Below are 22,582 nucleotides of genomic sequence, written 5' to 3' on the forward strand. Positions count from 1 at the left end.
CCAAAGGTTTTTTCTTGTTTTTTCTTTTTCTTTTCTTTTTGTGGAACCAGGGATTGAACTCAGGTTCTTTCGCTTGCCAGGCTTATTCCACTGAACTATCTCCGCGGCCCCTCTTTTCTTGTTTTTGAGGCAGGCTTTCACTATGTATGTCTGGCTGTGCTCAAACTCATCAGCACTTGGGAGGCTGAGGCAAGAGGATCACCAGAAGTTCGGGCCAGCCTGAAGTACACAGCAAGACCCTGTCTAAAACAAAAACAAACAAATGGACAAACAGAAACCCTATCTCCTCAAACGCTATTCTTAGAGAGCCGCTAGTAAGCCCCTCATGGGGGTTTGTCTCAAATCTATATTTCTACAGTCTGCCCTGTGACCTTAGCTAGAGCTCATCATCTTCCAAAGCCCCTCCCTTCAAGATCATGCTCCGATTAAGTCTCCATACTCTTAATACCACTGACACATAACTCTGGGGATTGGGTTTCCAACACATGAGCTCCGGGGGACACAAACCATTGCAGTTGTTGAGGATTAAATAAGATAATCAATGGGAGGTAGATTTTACAGGAAGTTAGGCATGGAGCAATCATGAGTTTGGGCCCACTGCCCCCGACGAGGTGTAGCCACTCTGTGAATGAAGTCATGCCCCGTAGCAGGGCTGTGAGGGCTTCTGCTGAGGTAAGGTGTGTGAAGCTGTTTGGTAGGGCTGTGCTCAAATGTGAAGGACTTTCTGTGCTCCAGTTGGCCCTCCAATGAAGGCTGAATAAGTACTGAACTGGCCAAACAGGGAGGCCAAGGAGAGGAATGTGAATCTCAGGAACAGCAGCAAAAAAGCTGTTAGAAGTTTCTACTGCTGACTAGAAAGCCAGAGCTCCAAGAAACAGCTCACACCCACAGGAGGGAGGTGAGGGACAGGTAGTGCATGGGGACAGGGGTATGAGGAGAGGGCAAAGGAGCTCACTGCTGTCAAACTCAGGAGGGCACGGCAGGGCCTTTCCTGGTGACAGGCAAGGGAGCTTCTCAAGTCCTGGCTCCTGTGTCTCCCTCTGTGACCCTGAATTCCTTGTAATCCACAAAGCACAGTTCCTGGCCTTGAGCCAAAGCAATGCTGGTTTCCAATGCCCCCATCTGGCAGCTACTGGGCAGTCAAGTATGCTCAGGATTGGAGTCCAGAGCAAAAGGACAGGGGCTTGCTGTCCCCTGATGGAGGCTACTTGAGGCTATCTGTCTCACTAGCCCTCCCCCTCCTGCTTTGTACCCTCCACTTCCCCTTGATCAGCCTGAACCAGGATACGATGCCAGGCCCATGGCTTTGCTGGTCCTGGGCTCTACTCAGAGGCTCACGAGTGGCCTTTCCTTGGGAGCACAGCCCACAGGATGTTCCAGGAAATGTTCCCACAGATTAGGGCCTCCTGGGGTGGACAGCAGCGGCAGGTGGCAGGAACAGGGCAGGGGAGGGAGCAAAGCCCAGGCAGCTCTTGGGAGGAGCCCAAGGCCAGAGGCTTTCTTTTTTGGGCCCGGCCTTCAGAGTGAGGTCTGTGGTTCCCCAAGGTCCCTGCCCCATGTTCGCCCCTCCACCGCACCACCTGGTGCTGCTTAGCTCTCTTTATTGACCAACTGTGGTGGTAATTACAGTACATCATTAGAGTAGGGAGAGAAAAGCAGGGCCAAATGAGGAGAGATAAAGATGCCACTTGTGAGTTCGGAAGAGCATGAGCTGGCTCGGCAGTATAAGCCTGTAATACTGGCACTAAGAGAGGCTGAAGCAGAAGGGGTGCAAGTTCAAGTCCCAACTGGGCGACTTAGATGACCTCTCAACAGACAAAGTAAAAGTGGATGAGTTGAGCATTCAGTATGAAGGCCTCAGGGGAGAGGAAGGGAGGGGGAAATTCCAGCAAGAAGCAATATATGAGACTTAAAACAGGCATTAAAGCATCTTAAATTAACACTTTTATAGGGCAAACCTGGTTGAAGATTCGAGCCACTTCATCTGTTGTCAGGCTGCAAGGGTGGAGCAGTTCAGTAATTAGCAGAAGACAGCTGACTTCTTGCAAGGGGAGGAGCAAGAAGGCGGCAAGTGTGGGCAGTTGACAGTGCAGATGGTGGGAGGGAAGGAGAAGCCAGAGTTCCGCCAACCTTTTCATACTCCAGGACTTGTTTTTGGGTGAGTTTAGGAGTAAACGAGGCAGGCCAGCAATATATTAAAATATGGTTTGGCTAAAACTTCTATCAGCATTGGCCTTCCCCTTGGGGTGGGCACCCCCGACACAGCTGGCTCCTTGACGTCACAGGTCGTGCACGTGAGGAGCTGGCCTCCTCTCTGCGTCCGCATTCTGGAGGAACTCAAAGATGAACTTCACCTGAGTCTCGTAGGCGTGGACTGAGATCTTCTCGTTGACTCCGTGAATGCTGAGGCACAGAGAGATGCATTAGGGGGAGTGGAGGAGGGCCAAGAGCTATGGCATGGGTGTTATGCAGAGCAGACTCCTGACCCTCTCCCCGTGTCTCCTGCTGACCACTGGCCTTTGATCCTCCGGGGCAGCAAATAGGCAAAATGGGAGCAGCCATTTTGGAGATGTTTTGTGATTTGTTGGTTATCTCTTCAGGGTCCTTGCTCTTGGCGATTACAGCAAGAGCAGAGTGACTCTACGCCAGGGGAATGGGGAGCCTTCTGCTCCAAAGTCCATTAATAATTTCCCTTCTGGGAGAGCCACTTCCTAATTCTCTTTCTGTTAGGAAGAGGCCCCATTTAGACTTCCCTCTGAGCCAGTTGTTCAGCCCTTGGCTCCCTAAAGTTAAGCAAGGGCAGGGAGGACAACCGCCCAGGGCACTTGTTCTGTCCTTTCCTCAACCTAGGCCTTGCTTCTGATCCCATCCCCACCAACCTGCCTTCCCACACCACAACAAATCAAACTACATTTATAACCTCAAAGATGACAGGAGATAAGAGCAGCTGCTTGCCTCTCTGTCCAGTTTGAAAAACAAGAACAAAAGCACTACAGTTATCCTTAAGTTCATATTCAAATATTTTCTTTCTCTTACACAACTGACCTCTCACAGGCCTGCCGTGCCAGCCCCGCCCCCGGGATGTGCTGAGACAGCAGTTGACACTGGGCATGGTGGCACACGCCTGTAATTCCAGCTCTTGGGAGGCTGTAAACAGGCGGATCACCATGAGTCTGATCTATGTAGTGAGACCCTGAACACCCTGTAGACCCTTCCCTAAAATGAACAAAACAAAACAACTGACCTCTGATGGGGAAATCAGGTCTAGGTATGACAAATAGCAGAAAGGTAAATGGAAATTATCTTCGAAGACCTGGGACTCAGATTTGCTGAAGAATCCACAAGATAGAAAACCACAGCTAAAATCGGTGCTCGCATCTAGGATTTCCATGTTTCTTCAGAGAAGTCACAGCACATGCTTACTTCTGACCTCAGTGTGTATACATTTTAGAATGCTGAGGAGTCTTATTTCATATAGAGAAAATGAGATTCTGGGAGAAACCACTCTCCCATAAGCTGGAAGCACACTCAAGGTCCTAATTCCACAAGGTTTTCACCAATCATTTGATTATGTCCGTCCTTGTGAAAGAGGTTTCTATACATTCTGGGGAATGGTAAGCCTCCTGCCACAGGGGCAGTTGGCTTCCACAGTGTGTCCATGTTAGTCTGCCAGCCCCCTACTTTGCTCCATTCCATGGACTGTTGTGGTGGGAAGGGACAGGTCACATGCGTCTCCTGTTTCCCCTGATGCTCGGAGCAGGTCCACTCACCTACGGAAGTCTGAAGGCTGCAAGAAGACAGGGTTGAACAGATAGATGCCGGTGGTGAGGTTCCTGTAGTGTCGGCTGTCTGTATTGCCAATACAAGTTCCTAGGGAGGGAAGATAAAAAGGGTTTTATGTGAGCAACCAAGCCAAGGCAGTGTCAGGAGGTGGGGTGGCTGGAAGATTAGGACCCTGGGTCTCTATAGGGCAACTGCCTAGGGCCTTCTTAGGAGACTATGGCTGTGCCATTTTTGTCCTCTGAGCTATCCTTTCTTAAAATCTCGCAAAAACTTGATTTAGACAGGGTCATGGAATCAAAAGCATTGGTGAGATATTCCCAGAAAGATCCAAACCTAGGTTTCCTTTCTCTATGATGGCCGAGGAGGACAATACATTCCTTTCATTTCCATTATCAGGGCCATTTGCTATTTTAGAAACCTAGTTTCTAAATTTAGTCTAGAGATAACTTTGTTATCACCTGACCTTTATTTGCTATCTCTCTTGGTCATAAATAAACACCATCTAGGTGCAGGCCTCTTCAAGTGGAATATAACTTCCTGTTATTCTCATCCTGAGGGGCGACGACTCCATTCTAGAGTCAAACTTCAGGTGTGGGAAGTACCAAGTTCTCTCTTTGCAGTCTCCTACTCTGTCTTGGGCAGAGTAGGGTACTCAGGTGGGACTGGGATTTGTCTCTGAGAGGTGTGCTCTTTGGGAAAAGATACCACAGAGTGGGAAGACAAGTGCCACAGAATGATTTGAAGTGGTAATTTGTGTTTTGTTATATTTTTCTCTTCTGGCTTCAAATGAGTAGTCAGCCCTTTTACAGTTCTGTGTTTGAGATTTCTGCCAATCTTTTTTCCTGTCACAACTCAATCCCACTGATGGGGATTATGGTAAGTGCCCTGGATTTGTGTTTCTCTGTCTGTCTCTCTCTCTCTCTGTCTCCCTCTGTCTCTTTTTCCTTTTTGAGACATTTTGCTGTGGAATTCAGGCTGCCCTTGAACTCACTTCATAGCCCAGGATGGCCTCAAACTCACAGTGATCCTGACCTCAACGACTCTGCCACAGGCTTCCAGTACTGGGATTACAAGTGTGCCTGGTGGGACTGAGTCTTTGAGGACCAGGAGAAGAGGGCTTGGGACTATGAGGGCCAGGGTTTCTGGATATCTGGAGAAACCCATGATTAAATCCAGATAAAAGGACATCGGCCTTCATAGTAGAACTTCTCTTTACTACTTCATGGACCAAGAGTTCTCAAACCATGGTTAGCCATCACCTGTGTCAGAATCCCCTGTGCATATGTCAAAAGGTAGACCGCAAGGTCCCAGCCACATGTGGCTGACTTGAATCTTTGAAAATGGATCCAGGTGGTCTGCATTTTAAGAAGCTCCCTGGGCAATCCTTGTCCACTTTTGGTTGGACAACCACTGTCATAGATTTGGATAGTTATGATGAAGACTGGGGTGGAGGCCCAGAAGGAGTTGCTGGAATTGGAAAAGGCTAGAGGAGTGAAAGAGGTTCTTGCAAATGTTATAGGCCAGGACACTTTTCTGGGTTAATGTGCTGAGTCCTGCTGCTGAATCGTTATCCTAGAGAAAATCAGAATCAGAACCTGGGCGTAGGGCAGATCATGGCTGCCTCTGTGGCTCCTCCAGAGGAAAAGGGATCCTGTCTAGGTCAGGGGGTACAGGTCCTTGTTGGATGAGGTTAAGCAAGGATCCAGGCTTAACCTACTGAATTTATTGTTTCTGCTTCTTTCCTGTTTGTTTTCTCACTTCCACCCTGACAGGAAAATATAGTTCTAGACCCATCAGCAGAGGAAGGAGCCAGCTGTTTCCAGGATGAACAGCTGGGGTGGGTGTGGGGCAGTAGACACTGGATAGGAAATGGTCCCAGCCCCACCTCCCTCTAACCATAGTGGATGAAGTCATTACCAGGGACAACAATATTGACTTCCGGGAAGACGGACTGTATGGTTTGGCGGAGCAGCTGGTAGCCCAAAGCCTGGTCATCAGAGGGACTGATGGGCAGAGGGTCAAAGGCTCTTAGCACTTGGAACTGTACTCGGTCATCAGCCACAATGTTCTTGGCAAGTTCTAGGACCTTCAGGGTAGAAAAAAAGAGGGTCAGATTTCACATTGATCGGGTATTCAACTGCCACGTGAGTGTTTCATGGCCCTTAAAGAAGGATAAGCTTAAAGCACTTCTAGGTAAATGAAGGCACCATGAGACCATATTCTTAAGTAAAATAAAATCAGACACACATGTTTAAATGAGGAGAAGATGGGTTAAAGGGAGAGGAAGGATACAGAAACAAAACCAAGAAAGATATATTATGTATAGGCACAAATTCTCTATGATGAATGTGATCATTATGTATATCTAAAATGTCTTAATAAAATTTGAAAAAGAGAAAAAAAAATGATCCTGATTTTTCTCCAGCAAGGCAGAGCACTAGGGTTTACAGAAAGGCCCTCAACTTTAACTGACCTTGGTGATATAAGAGGTGAGCCTCTCTAGAAAGCAATGTGGTGGTGGGGGGGCTTGTCTCATAATCAGGAGTTAGGTGGCAAATTGGACAATCAGGAAATTGTGTGTCTTCCTGGGGATGAGGGTCATGTGCTGGTTGAAGGTGTCAATGGACAGTAGACCTGGAAGCTCAACCATCTCGAGGCAATGGGAGGATCCTACTTCAACCTGAGTGTCTCAGACAGGTGATGAAAGGGCCATCCCCTCTTCTTTTTCCTGCTTCCTGTTTGCAGCCAACTGTCCTAGAGGCAGGAAGATGAGCTCAGCACAGGCAAAAAGTCAGTAGTTGAGATACTGGTATTCAAGTTTTCTCTCTTTGCCTCCTTTCCTCAGGAAGGAACCTGGGGAAACTACTACAGAATTCAGCCTGAAATGGCTAGAGGGAATCTGGCAAAATCCCTGACCCCAAAAAGGACACTGATGAGACCCTGAGCCGTAAGTCACATGTGGGAATGGACCCAAATCCACGCAGCTACCCAAAGACAGGCCCAGCACCCGTCTACACCCAGATGATTGGGAGATGCTTGAAAATGTTCTCTGCAATTACTGGTCATTTTAAAGGGTGGAGTGTCCTACTGTTAGGAATACCCGAATGGGGCAGCGCCTCAAGAACACAGTGAGTCTGGAGTGGAAGTGAGGGTTCCACTGCTGGCTTAGAAACTACCATTTGAATCAAAGCAATTCTCTGTTGCAGGAGTGGTGAGGGGTCATGGAGCTTATTTTTTCTTATTTTCAGTTTAGTTTCATTCTAGCACTTATGGCTCAAACATTCTATTATGAGAATTGGTGTAGCCTATTTTTCCCCCCTTTTCAGTGCTGGAGATTGAACCTAGGTCTTGAATGTGCTAGAAAAAGGCTTTACTACTGAGTGACCCTTTTAAAATTTATTTGGAGACAAGGTATTTTGAAGTTGCCCAGGCTGGTCTTGAATGTGTGATCCACCTGCCCCAGCCTCCATGTCTGACTAATGTATGGTCTTGACATACTCTCTACCCACTGAAAAGTTCCTGAAGTGATCTTCTGTGAGGTTGGATTGCACTGCATAACTGTCCCCTACTCCAAACCATTTAGAGGTTCCTATTTCCAGAAATCAAAGAATTAGACAGGCTGACTTTCTTCAGTAAGAGGGCAGGCTTCCCACTTGCTGGTAGTGCTTCCCATTAGCTCCAGGACGTGCCTATGTTCCCAGTATCAAGCACATGAAAGGCCTACAGTAAATGTATACCTGAGACATAAAAGATGGGAACTATTAAAACAATACCAGGAGCTGTCTCTGTGACTAACCTGCCAGGGTCATGTGGGTAATTAAAACTGCTGCTCTGGGTGTTTCCCTCAGCTCACAAGGATAATGTGTCTCTGCTTCCTGAGTACAGGCAGGTGGAGGAGGTGAGAGAAGGGTCCTTCATGTCCTTCAAGTGAGAAGGATGTCCTTGCAGTATGACTTCTGAGCCCAGGTTGGAAGAAAGGCCATGAAACTAATGGCAAAGGGGCAACAGATATTCTGGGCATGGAGAGGGGTATGACAGACAGTCACTCAGAGCTGCATGACCTTGGCCAAGTCCTTGAGCTCTCTGTACCTCAGTCTGCTCATCTGTTAACATGAGGTGAGATTTTGCTGTTTATGCTGGATCCCATGGAGTACAGAATATGCAATACAAAAAAGGTCAGGAAGAGTGTTGAGTGTCATAGAAAGTCATGTCTCAGCTCAACACAAGGAAGACACTCATAACCAAGTTGCTGAAAAATGGGATGGTATATTTTAAATAACAGTTTGTCTTGGTCGTCTAGTAATAAATGGAACAGCCGGGTGGAATTTGAAGCGCTAAATTCTAAGGCCCTCCCCTCCTTTGCTTGTCTTTTTGAGACAGGGTCTCACTATGCAGTTCAGGCTGGCCTTCGTAGCCCAGGCAGGTCTCAAACTCCCAATGATCCTCCTGCCTCAACCTCCTGAGTGCTGGGATTAAGGTGTGTGCCACCATGCCCAGCCCTAACCCTTTTTTTCATGTCTATTACCTTTACCTTCAGTACATCTCCTATTCACATGAGAGGAATATCAGTACACATAAAAGTTGTGGAACAACACAGTGTTGTGGAATGTTCTAGAAGGACTGCAGATAGAGAAGAGAAAGGTTAATGTGTTCTCAAGTAATTTTGAGGTCTCCCTCATCATTGGTGAGTCCCCCTTCCTCCTTCCAGCCTTGTATTTCTGGTTATTTCTCAGGGAAGTTCCCTCTAATCTAAATAAATACTAGCTAGTTGGTTTATTGAGTGCTTGTAATGTGCCAGGCACTGGCCTAACCACTTACATATACTGACTCCAGCATGGCCAGTTATCCTAGGAAGTGGGTGCTACTCTTATCCATATGTTGAAGAAGGGGCACTAGTACTGCTCCCCCAGTGGGCACTTGCTGCTTGGATGCATTCTCAGGTCTGACTCCTCTCCTGGTCTCAATGGAAATGTCTTCTCAAAGAGAGTATCACTGACTGGTTTTGCCACAGTTTACCCCCCCCAGCCACTCTCGATGTGGTGTCTATTATTTTCTTCATGGTACTTCCTACTTAAAAATCACTTTGTTTTTTTATCTGGTCACTTGCATATTGCTGTCTCTTCCCACTAATGCATAATTGCCATCAGAATGAAAATCTTATTTCTCACTTTTACCACTATCCCAAGTGCTTAGAAGAATGCTGGTCCACAATGAGTAACCCTCAGTAGACTCTTTTTTTAAAAAAATTTTTTATTTATTTCTATTTTTATTTTTTTGGCAGAACCAAGAATTGAACTTAGGCCCTTGCGCTTGCCAGGCAAGCACTTATTCTACTGAGCCGTCTCCCCGGCCCTCAGTAGACTCTTAGTGACTAAGAAAATCTTCTCTATGATACCCTGATTGAGCCCTGTGAGGGATGAGAACTTCATTACTGCCCCAAATGGCATATTCCAGAATGTTACCTCAAGTGGAGGCCCTTTGAAACCTCATCCAGTGGCCATTTCCACTCTGGAAGACTCACTTCCACTGGTAGCCTCTTAAACTTCTGAAGTCTTGATTCCTCAGAGATCAGTGCTGGAATCTGCCTACATCTGGACCATGACAGAGGCCAGGAAAAGATGGAGAGTAGACTCTGGAGGCTGTCTGTCTTCCTGCTCCTGGATCTAGCATGGAACTCAGGGCATGTAACTCTCAGGCCATGTCCTTGCAAAATGGACTGGGGTACTTGGGAGGGGGATGACCAGGACCAGTGGGACTTGTGAGCTTCCTGATGGATGGAAGCTTTCCATTCCTCACGGGTGCAGGTGGGCAGGATGGACCTAGGAACTCAGGGGTGGGGAAGAGAGGAGGGAAGAGTGCCAGGACCTGGGGAGATGAAAGTCCTGGCTGGGTGGAAAACAGCCTTTGGGAAGGGCATGGAATTGGAACTAGGTTGGAAAAAAACTGGTGGAAAGAAGCTCAATGGGAGAATTCAGTGATTTCCTGGCCTCATGATTCCCCAGGGGGAGGACAAAGGTTGGCACTGATGAAAAGCAGCATGGGCCAGTACCTCACACTGGTTCTAGCTCCCCCTTCCTCTAATGCTGGGTGGCTCTAAGCAGGCTATAAATCTACTTGCCATCTGCAGTGAGGAATGTGGATCACTCCCTGCTCAAGGACAGATGAAATCCTTCACAGGAAGAACTCAGGAGAGAGGACCACAGGAGCCCAAATGTAGCTGACCCTCCAAGATCTTTGCCAGAGACCTGTCTCTAAGCCTGTGTATTCTGAAATGTTTAACTCATTTGATAGTTGTTGGGTTGCTATCTTGATTAAAGTTTGAAGGGGCAGGTTAGCCTTTTGAATTCTTTTTTATTTCAACCCAGTGTTTGGATAAGCTGGCATTTCATTTAGACATTAAGCAATGTTGTAACTTCTGCTAACCCTTGTGCTTTAAGCTTAAAGGTCTCTGCTTTAGGGGATCCTTGCTTGGCCCCAGAATAGGTCTTATTCCTTTTTTTTTTTTTTGTGGAACCGGGGATTGAACTCAGGCCCTTGTGCTTGCCAGGGAAGCACTTATTCCACTGAGCCATCTCCCTGGCCCCTCTTATTCCTTCTTATTATTTTCCCAAAGCACCTGGTTCCTTTCCATCATGGCACCCACCATTGACTTTGCAGGTTCCAATTACCTTAATAACACTGCACTTTGTATCTCTAGTTCGTTTCTCTCCAAACTGGAGATAGTATTTAAAATTGCCTATTAATGTGTGTGATACACTTCTCAAATTACTCAGCCATTATATTTCTCCTTGAATTTGTTCTTCTTCCCAAATTCTAATTCTTGGTCACAGGCACTGGTTCTTGGCCTGTGGTTGAAATCGTGGTGCTGTTCTGTCTTTCCCTCACTGCACATCTATACGTATCCTGAGGAACTCCTCCCTGGCCGGTGAGTTCCCTGTCTCCACCCTGGACCACGACCTCAGTACAGACTTCACATGTACTCCTTGCGCTGCTGCACCAGGTTCCTGTCTCCTACCCCAGCACTTTCTCTGAAGTGCTGCGGATGTTGTTAGCAGTAAATCTGAGTTTATGCTGGCACTGTCTGAAGAACTCTGAGAGTTCATTCCTGTTCTCAGTGTGGCATACTAGACCTTGATCCCCAAGCTATAACTCTATTTTCCTAGAATTTTTTTTTTTTTTTTTTTTTTTCTCCTAGAACCAGGAATTGAACTCAGGCCCTGGAGCTTGCCAGGGAAGCACTTATTCTACTGAGTCATCTCCCCGGCCCCTTTCCTATCAATTTTTATCTCCTGTTACTTCTCCCCAATTTCTCCTCTTTAGCCACATGAATGTCTTATTTCTACTAAGTCCTTGGTGATACTTTAACACCCAATTCACATTCCTAGGGATCAGAAGAGATTCTTTTGGCCCTTCAAGGTGGCATCAGCTCCCCTCACGGTGGCGTATGGTGATTTGCTCATCCCTGATTGCTATAATTGTGGTGTAGAGCACAGATTCAGAATCCAGAGAGCTGGATGCTCAATCATTGAACGTGCTGTTCAACTGCGCTGATGCTCTCTGCCTCTATTTTTACTGGCTGAGAGAAAGCGAGCAGAGCACTGCCTACCTCATATGATAGCTGCAAAGACGAAATGAGTAGTGTGAAATGTGTGAACATCTAGCCATGGTGCCAAGCACACAGCAAGCTCACTACGTACATGTACTACTTTTGATATCATTTATTTATTTACGTCTCCCACGTAGATACACCAAATTCCTCCAAATCAAAGATCTTATGCTAGCCGTGTAGTCATAGAATACCTTTGAGAAATACTGAATAAAGGAAAGTGGCCCAGCCCTAGGACTATAGTTCAACCCACATCCTTAGTGCCCCAACTCCTTAGTTTAAACCCATTTTCTGGAATATATGGGACGTACCTCATGGACTGTCTGTGCAGGGTGAATCCGGAAGTTGACTATGGCCTCAGCCACTGGGGGGATGACGTTCACCTAAGAAGGGAATTGGAAAGCCTAGTCTGAGCCGACCTCAGTCTCCCACACCAGATCCCTGCCCAGAAAATATGAATTACCAGTGGAAGCAAGAGCACAGGAAGCTGATGTGACTTAAGGAACCAGGGCTTATTACTCTTATTCTTTCCTTGTCATTGCTGGGCCCTTGGCCTGTAGTTATATTCAGGGTGGAAAGTTGTTACATTCTGCTAGGTGCTCTGCTTGAGCACCACCTGAGGTGGTCCCCGAGATGCTCAGAGAAATCAGCTTTATCAGTGGCAGCCTGCACATCTGTATCCTGGCCCTGCGCTGCACACTGGGAGCCTTCTGTGTGCACTTTTTGGGGGCTACCTGGATATTTCTGTTAACCTTAGTGCTTGGGTTAACGTGAGAGCAAGCAGAGCCTCCTGGGCCTCCTCAGTGCCTGCTCTGCCCTGAGGGGAGGATGGTGGTGGTGGTGGTTTCTTGCATTCATTTGCAAAATCTGACTCTTCTTTACCTTACCAGCAAGCACCTAGGACCAACTAGAGAAGACAGTTGGACTGTGGAGAGCTTTTCCTTGGGGGCTGGGAGAGAACAGCCTCCCTGACAGCATGTCTTTTTTTGGTACCAGGAATTAAACTCTGGACCTCACACTTGCTAGGCAGGCACTGTGTCCCTAGCTATCTCCCTGCCCTGCATATCTTTCTTTGAACTGGTATGGTACCAAAAAGCACTAGTCCTGGGACCTGGGCTGTTACAAACTGCCTGTGGGATTTTGAGCCTTGCAACCTCTCTGTGGCTCTGTTTTCTCAACTGGCAAGCAGGGCAAAGATCATCATATGGGCCTTAGAAGGATCAGATGCGGTTGGCAAATGTGGAGGGTGAAACCATTCTCACCCATTCTGGGGGCGAACACCATTCAAGTGCCAGGACGCAGTGCTGTTATTTTGGGGCGTGCTCGAGGCCACTGGTGAAGATAGCTCAGGTCAGGCTCCACATGGCACACGCCAATCAGCTACTCAGGGAATTAATGTGAAAACATTGCTCACTTAAACCAGTGCAGGCTCCCGACTGCCAGACCACCTCAAAGCCTCACTGTTGTTGTTGTTGTTTTGCAGTTATGGGGACTGAACCAAGGGCCTCTACCATGGAGCCATAGCCAGCTCTTATTTGTTTTGTTTTTTGAATCAGGGTCCCACTGTGTAGTCTAGGCTGGCTTTGAATTCACTACTACATAACCCATGTTGGCCTCAAACTTGCAGTGATCCTTTTGTCTCAGCCTCCCAAGTAGCTAGGATGCCAGGCATGTGCTATCATGCCCAGCCCCACAGGTCACATTGTGCTTTAGGGAAATGGTGCCCTCTCAAACCGTGGTGGTGGCACGTCCAGTTATACAAGTGATTGCATTCTCTGCAAGATGTCAGAAAGGCCTACGTTTTTGTGTGGCTAGGCTTGGTGCTTTAAAGAGAGAAACCCCTTAGTGGCCAATCCACAAAGAAGCTAATTCATTGAAAAGTAGTTCTTGGAACAAAAATTTATCAAGTATTGATCTACCTGAAATTTATTTCTAGAAAAGTAAACCTCACAGAAATTATGTTTGTTAAGACCATCCAATATTTAGTAGATTTTGGGAAATGATGAGTTTTTTTTTCCTTAGTTTTGTAAGTGGCAACTGAGTTCCTCTGCCTGCCTGCCTTCCTTCTTCTTTTCTTCTTTCTTTCTTTCCTCCTTTTTTCTTTCTTTTCTCTCTCTCTTCCTTCCTTCCTTCCTTCCTTCCTTCCTTCCTTCCTTCCTTCCTTCCTTCCTCCTTTCCTTTCTTTTTCTTTAACAGGGTCTCAGTAGGTAATTCAGACTGGCCTTGAATTCACTGTGTAGCCCAGGTTGGACTTGAACTTGCAGGAATCCTCCTGCCTCAGCTTCCTGAGTGCTGCGATTACAACTGTGCACCACCGTGCCAGGCTGGCTTCCCTTTTTCAGTTTGGGATTTTCACTGGGTAAAACACATTAATTACTCACTAACTAGTTAAGTCGGTAAATCTTTTAAAACGGGATCATCTTTTAAAAAGTTTAGAAACTTGTAGTGTAGTCTACATGACCAAAGTGTTAGGTAAATATAAAACATGGTGAGTTATAGATCACAAGAGTGAACTCCCAAATGACCCTTCTTTCACACCAGTATAAGGGTTGCTTTTGGGGAAGGTCGTAAGGACTTTGAGAGGACTGTGGGTGTCTTTCACTAAAATAAGCTCACATAAAATGTTGCCAACAATTTCAGGGAGTTAGCAGGCCTTCATCCCTGCTCTGGGTGCACACCCACCACAGGCCAGCTCAGCACTGTCCCTTCCTAGTCTTCAACCTGCAGGCAGAGAAAGGCGATAAAGCCAAAGGACAGAAGGAATGGAGATGGGAGTGAGCAATGAGAAGGGCACTGCAGAATCAGGTGACATTACCTTGATGCCGGCATGGAACATGGTGACTGCTGTGGTGGTCCTAACCAGTGCATTTGTTATGGGGTTTCTATCCATTAACCTAAAGCAAAAGGATATAAAGTCAGTCCAAAGGCCAGAAGTTCACCTACTTTCCTGAAGGTTAGAGACCTTCAAGATTGAGGGAGATGCCTTCTATCTGAATTAGATGTGGTGGACGTGCAGGGTGATTAGTCAGGCCCAGGCAGGCCAAAGAAGGAGACTGTGGTGCAGATAGGTTAGGACAGGACCAGGGGATGCAGAGGAAGGAAGATTTTACCTGCTTACGAGGGGCTGAAACAGCCACAGGTTGCTTAAGACTATGTTGGTAGGGAAGGGAAACTGAAAGAGAAAGAACAATGTCAGGCAGTTCAGCAGGACTGCAGTGGCCTTTGCCCCCAGGCTTGGGTCTCTCTACTGCCTGGGGATCCTCACTGAATTCAGTTGGTTCCACCCCTGCTAGAGGGCAAGGCAGTTTCTATCTGGTAGAGTTTAGCTGAACTGCTCAGCAACCTCAAAGCTGAGTGACTGGGAATCAGCTCTCAAAGGGTGCCTGGTTAGGCCTTAGGGTCTACAGCTAAGCTCAGCAGCCCCCGGGAACAAGTCTGATCCCTTGGGCAGGCTGAGCCATTGATGTGAAAGGTGAGATCTGGCAGAACTGGGGCCAGGCTGGCTGCTACTCTTTTGTTCCTCTTCCCAGCAGGGAAGAGCATGCTCTGCTCCTTCCCGTCTCTGCTCCTTCCCATACCTCGCCTGCCAGTTGATGCAACATTGTCTTCAACTGCCCGCTTCCAAACATGTTCGGCATTGGGGTCTGCTCCAGTCTGGAAGAGAAGCAGAGTTCTCCAGACTGAGAAGTTTTTTTTTTTTTCTAGAAGTTAATTTATTGGTGGCCGGGGTGATAGCTCAGTGGAATAAGTGCTTGCCTGGCAAGTACAAGGTCCTGAATTTGACCCCTGGTACTACCAAAATAAGAAAAAAAAGAAAAAAAAAAAAAAAAAAAAAAAGAAAGAAAATAAATTTATTTTTTTATTTGGTACAGGGTCTTGCTACATAGCTCAGACTCTTAAGTGATCCTCATGTCTCAGCCTCCCCAGCATTGGGATTACAGGCATGCACCACCATGCCCAGTTACGATGGCCTGCAGGGCATGAGGTCCAGAGTGTCAAACTTGGCTCCTTGTGCCTGACAGGCAGATGCTTAGACTGTTAAGCTATCTCCCCAGCCCCAGACTTGGAAGTTTTGACCAGCCTGGTCAGGAGCTCTGCCATTTAACTATTCTGTCCATCAAGTCCAAATTAGTCTTGCTCCCACCCTCCCTCTCCTTCTGACATCCTGTATGTCCAATCTCCTGCCTAAGCCCCCCAAATGCTTCAGCCATGCTGTCAGTGTCCTTCACCAACTCTGAGTGCCCTGAGGACAGGGTTGTTTTGTTCCTGGTCTGCCTGTCCCCTGGCACACAGCCTCGACCCTGGCAGCTGTGCATTCAGTATCTGCATGAGTAGCATGCGCCTTCCTATTCATGAAGAAAACCTAGCTACTAGTGAGCACTGCTACTATAGACCATACTGTTCGCAGCTCATAAATAACCCTTGCTTTTCTCCATCCAATGGTCTGGGCAACAGGAGAATATAATGGATGATTTAGCCATTGACAACTTTGAATGTTAACTGCTCAGCTGGACTCTGGAGCAACTGTGCACCTGGCCTAGCTCTTGTCTCCTAGCCCTGTGTGTTGCAGAAATGTACTGATCCACCCTCTGCTGATCCCGTGCTTGCTGCTGCAGGTAGTTCTGCCCCACTGGTGGGCTGGCACCATTTCTTCCCAGCCCAGTTTGGGGCAGTGACCACTGCGCCCTTAAACATGAAGGGGGACAGTGCCAGGCCTTCCATTCTGGGCCTTGCTTACCGGCTAATGGCGGCTGCCAGGATGCCGATGCTTGTCTCCTGCGGAGGAGCTGAAGAGTGGCCTGGAGTCATGTTTACTCTCAACATGAGGTCAATTGCACCCTTCTCTGAGACGGCAATCCTGTGGAAGGGGAGCAGGGATGGCTGTCCTAAACCTCTTTCTACCCTGAATCATCCCACAGGACACAAGTCCATCTGCGTGGTGCTCAGGTGGCCTAGGGGTTGGCTTCAAGATGCTTTAAAAAAAATCTACACTAGAGGAAGAAGGGAAGGGGAAGAAGGCTAACAGGGTTGACATGGAGCAGCCTCAGTGCAGCTCACAGACACCGGACCGGAGTCCTCACAGACAGGGTGGGCGGCTCCCTTCCAGGTGGGGCAGGGATGCTTTACTCACAAGGCAAAGGGCTTCTTGAGGTTGGGAATGAATCCATCCATAATGCCACTGCCCTCATCCACAACGAAAGCCACCTGGACACCTCTGGCCTGTAGCAGTGCTGCGATTTTCTGAGCCCCATTGGTCCCTGATACCTGCAGACATGACCCCAAAATCTACCTTCTTAGTTTCCTTGGGGGGTGGCGGGGGGGGGGGAAGGAGGGCTGAGACATTTCTGCCTCACAGCTTCCTGGAATGTCACAAATGAAGAAACTGGAACCCACAGAGTGAAGTGACTTGCCCAGGGTCTAAACAACTAGCTTCACTGCAGAGAAGTCACTGATCTCCCTGCTCAGTTCTCCATCACACCATTTTTTCCTCATGGTGTAGGTAACCAACCACCTGCCTGCTTCAGATATTACTAAAGAGTCTGTTAAAAATTTAGGTCTTTGCTGGGGATGGTGGCCAGCCTAGGCTACACAGTGAGACCAGGCCAGCCTGAACTACACGGTAAGATCTTGTCTCAAAATAACAAAACAACAACAAGAAAAAAATTCAGGTCTTTGGCATAATCTGAATTTTTTTTTGGTTTTTAAACAGCTCTAACATGCAGAACACACACCCAGAGAAGTTGGCAAATCACTACGCCCCTTCGTGGAGTCCCTGCTGCTGGGGGGCACACTGGACCTTGGTGAAGTGCCTGGATCCCACCCCCAACACAGGTCTCAGAGATAGTATAGTGTGGGGGGCTCTACCTCCTCATCGTGACCCAGAGCTATGAAAAAAGATCTTCGTGGGATGTAGTTTCTGCTCAGCAGGAGCTCCAGGGCTTGCAGGATCGCCTGGGGTTTAGAAAAACAATGGAAGAGGAGAGAGTGAGGTTATCTAAGTAGGATATCAGAGACATCCAGCTGTTTCCATCAGGTTAGTGGAGCTAGGATCTGATAGACTCTCTTGAAAGAGAACCATTTCAAATCCAGGGACCAGATGTGGGGAAGTAGATGTTTCATAAAACATTTGCCACCTGGAGAAAAGCACAAATTTATTACTGTTAGAGCTGAGCAGCTCCATGGGGATTTTCTACTCCAATCTCATACACATTTGAGATATCAAGGTCCAGCAAAAGGAAGCAACAAGTGATGGCTGGAACCCAGGTCTTGGAGCCAAGATTATTTCTACCATAACCTCCTTCCTCCTAGAAGTTAGCCAAACACACCCATCCTGGATTATCTCGAGGGCCCCAGGGCAGAAGAAAGAGCATTTCAGACCATCACAGAGTTCTTGTTGTCCAGCGTGCCCCGACCATGGAGGAAACCATCACGCTCCAGCCCAGAGAACGGGGGCACCTCCCAGCCTTCTTCAGGGGCAGGCACAACGTCAAAGTGAGCCAACAGCATGTAGGGCTGCAAGCTGGGGTCTGAGCCTCGCACAGTGAACAGGTGGCTGTACTTTCCCACAACTTCATGCTGGATAAAGCTGGTGCTGAACACTGTAGGAAAGACTAGAGGTGGAGAGATAAGAGTGGGAGAGAAAACTGAGTTTAATAGCTTCCTCTGGGCTTCCTACCATTTAGTGTTCTCTAGCTTTTTTTTTTTTTTTTTTTAGCATGCATTTTCCTTTAGGAAGCCTTCTGAGATGAAACTTTTGTTCTGTCTGTTCAATCTCCAGATCTTCTCTTCCTCTTATTTTATTATATATTTATTTAGAGACAGGATCTTGCTATATAGTTCAGGCTGGCCTTGAACTCACTCTGTAGCTTAGGCTGGCCTTGAATTTATGGTGATCCTCCTGCCTCCGTCTCCCGTCTCCCGAGTGCTGAGATTACAGGTGTGAACCACCATGCCTGGCCTTACTCTTTTTTAAAAAATCAACTATGTGATAAAGAATTTCTGCTTGGCCTCCCAGTTTTACGGCTGGACATTAATGCTAGATTCATCTGTCCCAGTGTTAGGGGTCGGGGCTAATTGCTGTTAGCAGGCCAGCCTCCCCCACTTCTGAAATTTCAGAGAAGCTTCTTTTTATGTACTTTAGAAGGGTGCCTCTCTGTTCTCCATGAAATTTGCACAAGGGCATGGGGGCTTCCAAGATTCCTTCCTTCTCCAACCATCCTTCCTTGTTCTGCGCTCCATGGTGGTGGGGAGGAGAGGACAGTGTGATGTCATTAACTGCCTAGAGCAGCTGTGGCAAACCTATGGCACACCTGTTATTTTTCTTTTAAGACAAAAGATGTTAATGTATTTTTTTTTTCTAAACTAAAAGCTTAGTATTCATGTTTGATTGCAATGTTGGCACTTTGTGATGAATAAGTGGGCTTTGGGTTGCAGTATGGGCACTTATCTCCAAAAGGTTTGTCATCACTGGCCTAGAGGCTAGAAAATGACTTGGTCGCCAATCTGAGCAGGCTGCCAGAGGTGGACGGGTGTTCATGATACAGTTGTGTATGTAGAGATAGTGGTGGCATAGCTTTGCATATTTGCCCAGGTAGAAGGAATTCCTAGTTGTACTTTTAATTATATTTACTGACTGAGACATATTTAAGTCAAAGATTGGAGGAGTTCAACTCCAACCTAATGGCTGTGTTCTTCAAAGGACAAATCTATAGTCCTACTCTGCCTTTACCAGTAACTGAGATTCTCCCTTTCATACCTTGCCACTATGTACTCAAAAGAAACCCCCAAGAATTACTCTGTCTTCTAATCAGTAACAAAACACACTTCTTTATCACCTTGTAAAAGGATTATGTTCCCAGTGCTATCTCTAACACCCTCTGCCCACAGTTTGCAGCTGACCTTTATGAATGTATTCTCCAAACTCAGTTAGGGCAGTGGTATTGGATTCCTCGTGGCTAAAAGACACTGTTGGAATCTGTATGGCACCTGTCAAGAGTTAAACAACCGGAGACAGAAGATTAAAGATAATACAGGTTGGGTATTCCAAATTGAAAAATCTGAAATCCAAGTCCTCTGAAATCTGAAACTTGAATCAAAAGATTTTGGATTTGGAGGCATCCCAGATTTCAGATTAGGAATGCTCAACTGGTAAAGCCAATTCAAACACTGCAAAAACTGCCACACTTTCTAGTCCCCTTCTGATAGGAAGTGCTCAATTTGTAATCCCCCCACCTCATGTCCTCTGTACATAAAAAGTTGTCTTTGCATTTATTATCTTACTGTAGAACACAAAATAATTTTGTGGAGTCATCACTGTTATTTTCCTTAATTTGGAGAAGAGGAAACCAGTCTAGAGAGGTTAGGTGTGCTGCCCAGGATCACAAAGCAATGGGCAGCAGAAGTAAGATTTAAACCCAGGTCTTCAGGACTTGTCACTAACAGAGTTCTTACAGGAAAATAAAGTCTCAGACTGGAGCGTTGGCCCTTGACTATGAGGGGAAAGTTTCTACAAAGTGCTTAATTGTTTCCCGAGGCATCACTGCGCCTCAGAAATCACCATTCCCTTTGATGAATCCCAAGCTCCACTGGCCTCAAGGACCCCACTGCCCTGGGCCCATCAGTGACCCTCGTGCACTTGTGTGTGAGGGTGGGCTTCTTCCTCATGGCCTGCTTCTTCAAGTTTCACTGACCTCAAGCATGTCAGCTTTTTGGGCAAATGATGCCTGGGATTCCACTGCTACCAAACAAGCTCTTCAGTCCTTAAATTCACTCTCCCCACCCAGCTATCTCAGTTTCTGAGTTGTCACTAAGTTCATCCCTTTAAATCCTGAAGCCTTTACAGCTTAAAAGGCACCATTATCAAATGCAAATGCCACCTGCCAGAGAAATGCAATGAGTAGTGAAAATATTTGATTAGATAGCAATCTAACAGTCCAGAAACACATTCACTGGGAACCTCTAGGGAGCAGCTCTGAAAGAGAAACTGGCTCCTGTGTTCTGTTTTGCTAAGGATCAACTCTATAAATCACAGCACACCATAAAGGTGGGGACTATGAGATCTAAAAAGACTGAACTGCTCACCCAAGTGCAGACCCAAGATCTGAATGCAGGTGTTTTACAGCTTACTAGGAATTCTACACCATGCTGCTCTATGGTCGCTATCTACGCTGTGCAAAGGGACTCTGAGTAGTTAGCTTTATACTATGCTTTGAGAAAGCCTTTCTCCATCGTCCCAGCTATCATTCCAGCACATGGGCAATCCCTTTGCAACAACAGGTGTTATGTTTCGTCCCTGCATCTCTGCCTCCACATGCTTACGTGGGCAGTTTTTCTTAATCTGCCACTTAATGAAAGGGAAAAGACTGGAGCTGAGCCTACCGGCCAGGACAAACCTCATTTCCCCATAGGATCTAACATTCAGCAGAAACTTTCCTCCTGAAAACACAAATTCACAAGATGAATGAGTTAGCCTGGTTAGGGACTTCAATTAGAAAAAAGAGATTAGGAACGTCTCACATCCCAGGAACGCTCCACACTCTTTCTTAGAACTACGTGGAGCCCAGCGAGCCCGACATTTGCTGTTGTCACCCGCGCCCACTCCTTGGTACCATAAAATACAGCAGAGAGTTAAAGGCAGTGCAAGTGCACAACTTGTAAGCGCTGTACAGCCAGGCCACGGGGGTAAAATTGGGGCTTCCAAGTCTGGGGTCAAGAGTGGGACCTGATGCAGGGTGCAAGAACTGGGCCGGGGTGGATATGTAGCCGAGCTTCAGCTTGAGTAGAGGACGCTCTGCGGAGTCTCGAGAACCGAGAAACCCACGTACGCGCTCCGGTGGGCAGGAGGGACCCAGGTTCACCTTTCAGTGCCTCTTTCATAGCAACGAGCTCCTCTTGGCTGAAGTAAGAAGGGATTCGCGATGCCTCCCGCAGCTCCCTGCCCCCTAGGTCCCTGGACTTGGAGACAGTGGCGCAAATTAGCAGTAGCACGCAAAGGTACCGCGAAGCCATGCTTTGCCCGAGTTCCCGCAGGCAGTCGCGGCTGAACTTGGACCTGGGCGCCCCATGGCCTGTTTTGCCGGGCCACGCCTCTGGTTCCTGCTGGCCAATTATCGCTTGGTTGCCGCGGCAAAGCAACCAATCAACGGGATGGCCACGCCCCACCCCCTGCAAGGATTTGTGGGAGTTGTGGTTATTTTACCTTTGACCGGGCACAGTAGAGCAAAGGCGAGGCCTCAGGGCTGGTAGGTCTTGCTACTACTGCTGTTGGATATTCTGTCTCAGAGTGGTGTAAAAGTCTTTGATGTGAAACAACAAACATAATTAAAGGGGAAAAGGATTTTATAAGATCTTAATCTGTTTGAGGGTCTTCTGATGTTTAGGGCCCTGCAGCCACTCCTTAAGTTTTCAAGGAAGTTGAGCTCTGCAGGCTCTGGGTTTGATTTGAACTGCCACAGAATTATCTTAAGTAGGAGCTGGGGAGATGACTCCATAGTGTAAGTGCAAGGGCCTGAGTTCAATCCCTGGTTCTGTCAAAAAAAGAAAAAAAATGATAATTTTATTGTGAGTCTAGCCACTTCTTTGAAATACAAGCTTGGCGGGTTTTTTTTTTTTGGTTGTTGTTGTTGTTGCTTAGGAATTTTGTTGAAAGTGGGGCTTTTTTCTTTAGTTTTTGGCAGAGCAGGGGATTGAACCTAGGCCCTTGCACATGTTAGTCCACTATTACCCTCAAACTGTATCCTTGACTCATGAAAGTGTTTTTGATATTAATGTTAACATTGCATTTAAATTTTTTAACATTCTATTTTTGATACTCCATGAAAATTACTTTAGAACTGAAAGATTTATGTTTCTATTAAAATATTTATGAAAATTTTGATGTAGTTCCCTCTTTATCTGTGAGTTGTTTCCATAATTTCATTTACCCTTGGTTACCTGTAGTCTGAAAATATTAAATAGGGGCCGGTGAGATAGCTCAGTGGGCTAAGCGCCTGCTTAGGCAAGCTCAGGGACTGGGGTTGATCCCTTGTACCACATGCTGCACCAGCCCCGTCCCCAGACGCAGCTAAGCCAGCCACTGAGACCCGGTGTGGTGGCACACGCCTGTAATCCCAGAGCTGGGGAGGCTGAAACAGGAGGATCACTATGAGTCTGAGCTGCGTAGTGAGACTTTGTACCACATCCATTTTTTTTTTT

General features: G+C 47.0%; 1 protein-coding gene across 1 annotated transcript; it reads right to left on the bottom strand.

The window, feature by feature from the left end:
• Positions 1-1,584: 1,584 nt before the first annotated feature.
• Positions 1,585-21,437, bottom strand: Pm20d1 (peptidase M20 domain containing 1). The gene is made up of 13 exons (XM_004641187.2): positions 21,247-21,437; positions 19,289-19,375; positions 17,768-18,000; positions 17,255-17,341; positions 16,521-16,654; positions 16,128-16,247; positions 14,968-15,043; positions 14,500-14,561; positions 14,205-14,283; positions 11,701-11,772; positions 5,701-5,869; positions 3,771-3,870; positions 1,585-2,403 (listed from the first exon to the last, which is right to left on the bottom strand). The coding sequence occupies exons 1-13, from the start codon at positions 21,395-21,397 to the stop codon at positions 2,280-2,282; spliced, it is 1,494 nt and encodes a 497-aa protein (XP_004641244.1). The 5' UTR covers positions 21,398-21,437; the 3' UTR covers positions 1,585-2,279.
• Positions 21,438-22,582: the final 1,145 nt, after the last annotated feature.

Source organism: Octodon degus, unplaced genomic scaffold (genome assembly GCF_000260255.1).
Source record: "Octodon degus isolate 3935 unplaced genomic scaffold, OctDeg1.0 scaffold00131, whole genome shotgun sequence".
NCBI classification, from domain to species: domain Eukaryota; kingdom Metazoa; phylum Chordata; class Mammalia; order Rodentia; family Octodontidae; genus Octodon; species Octodon degus.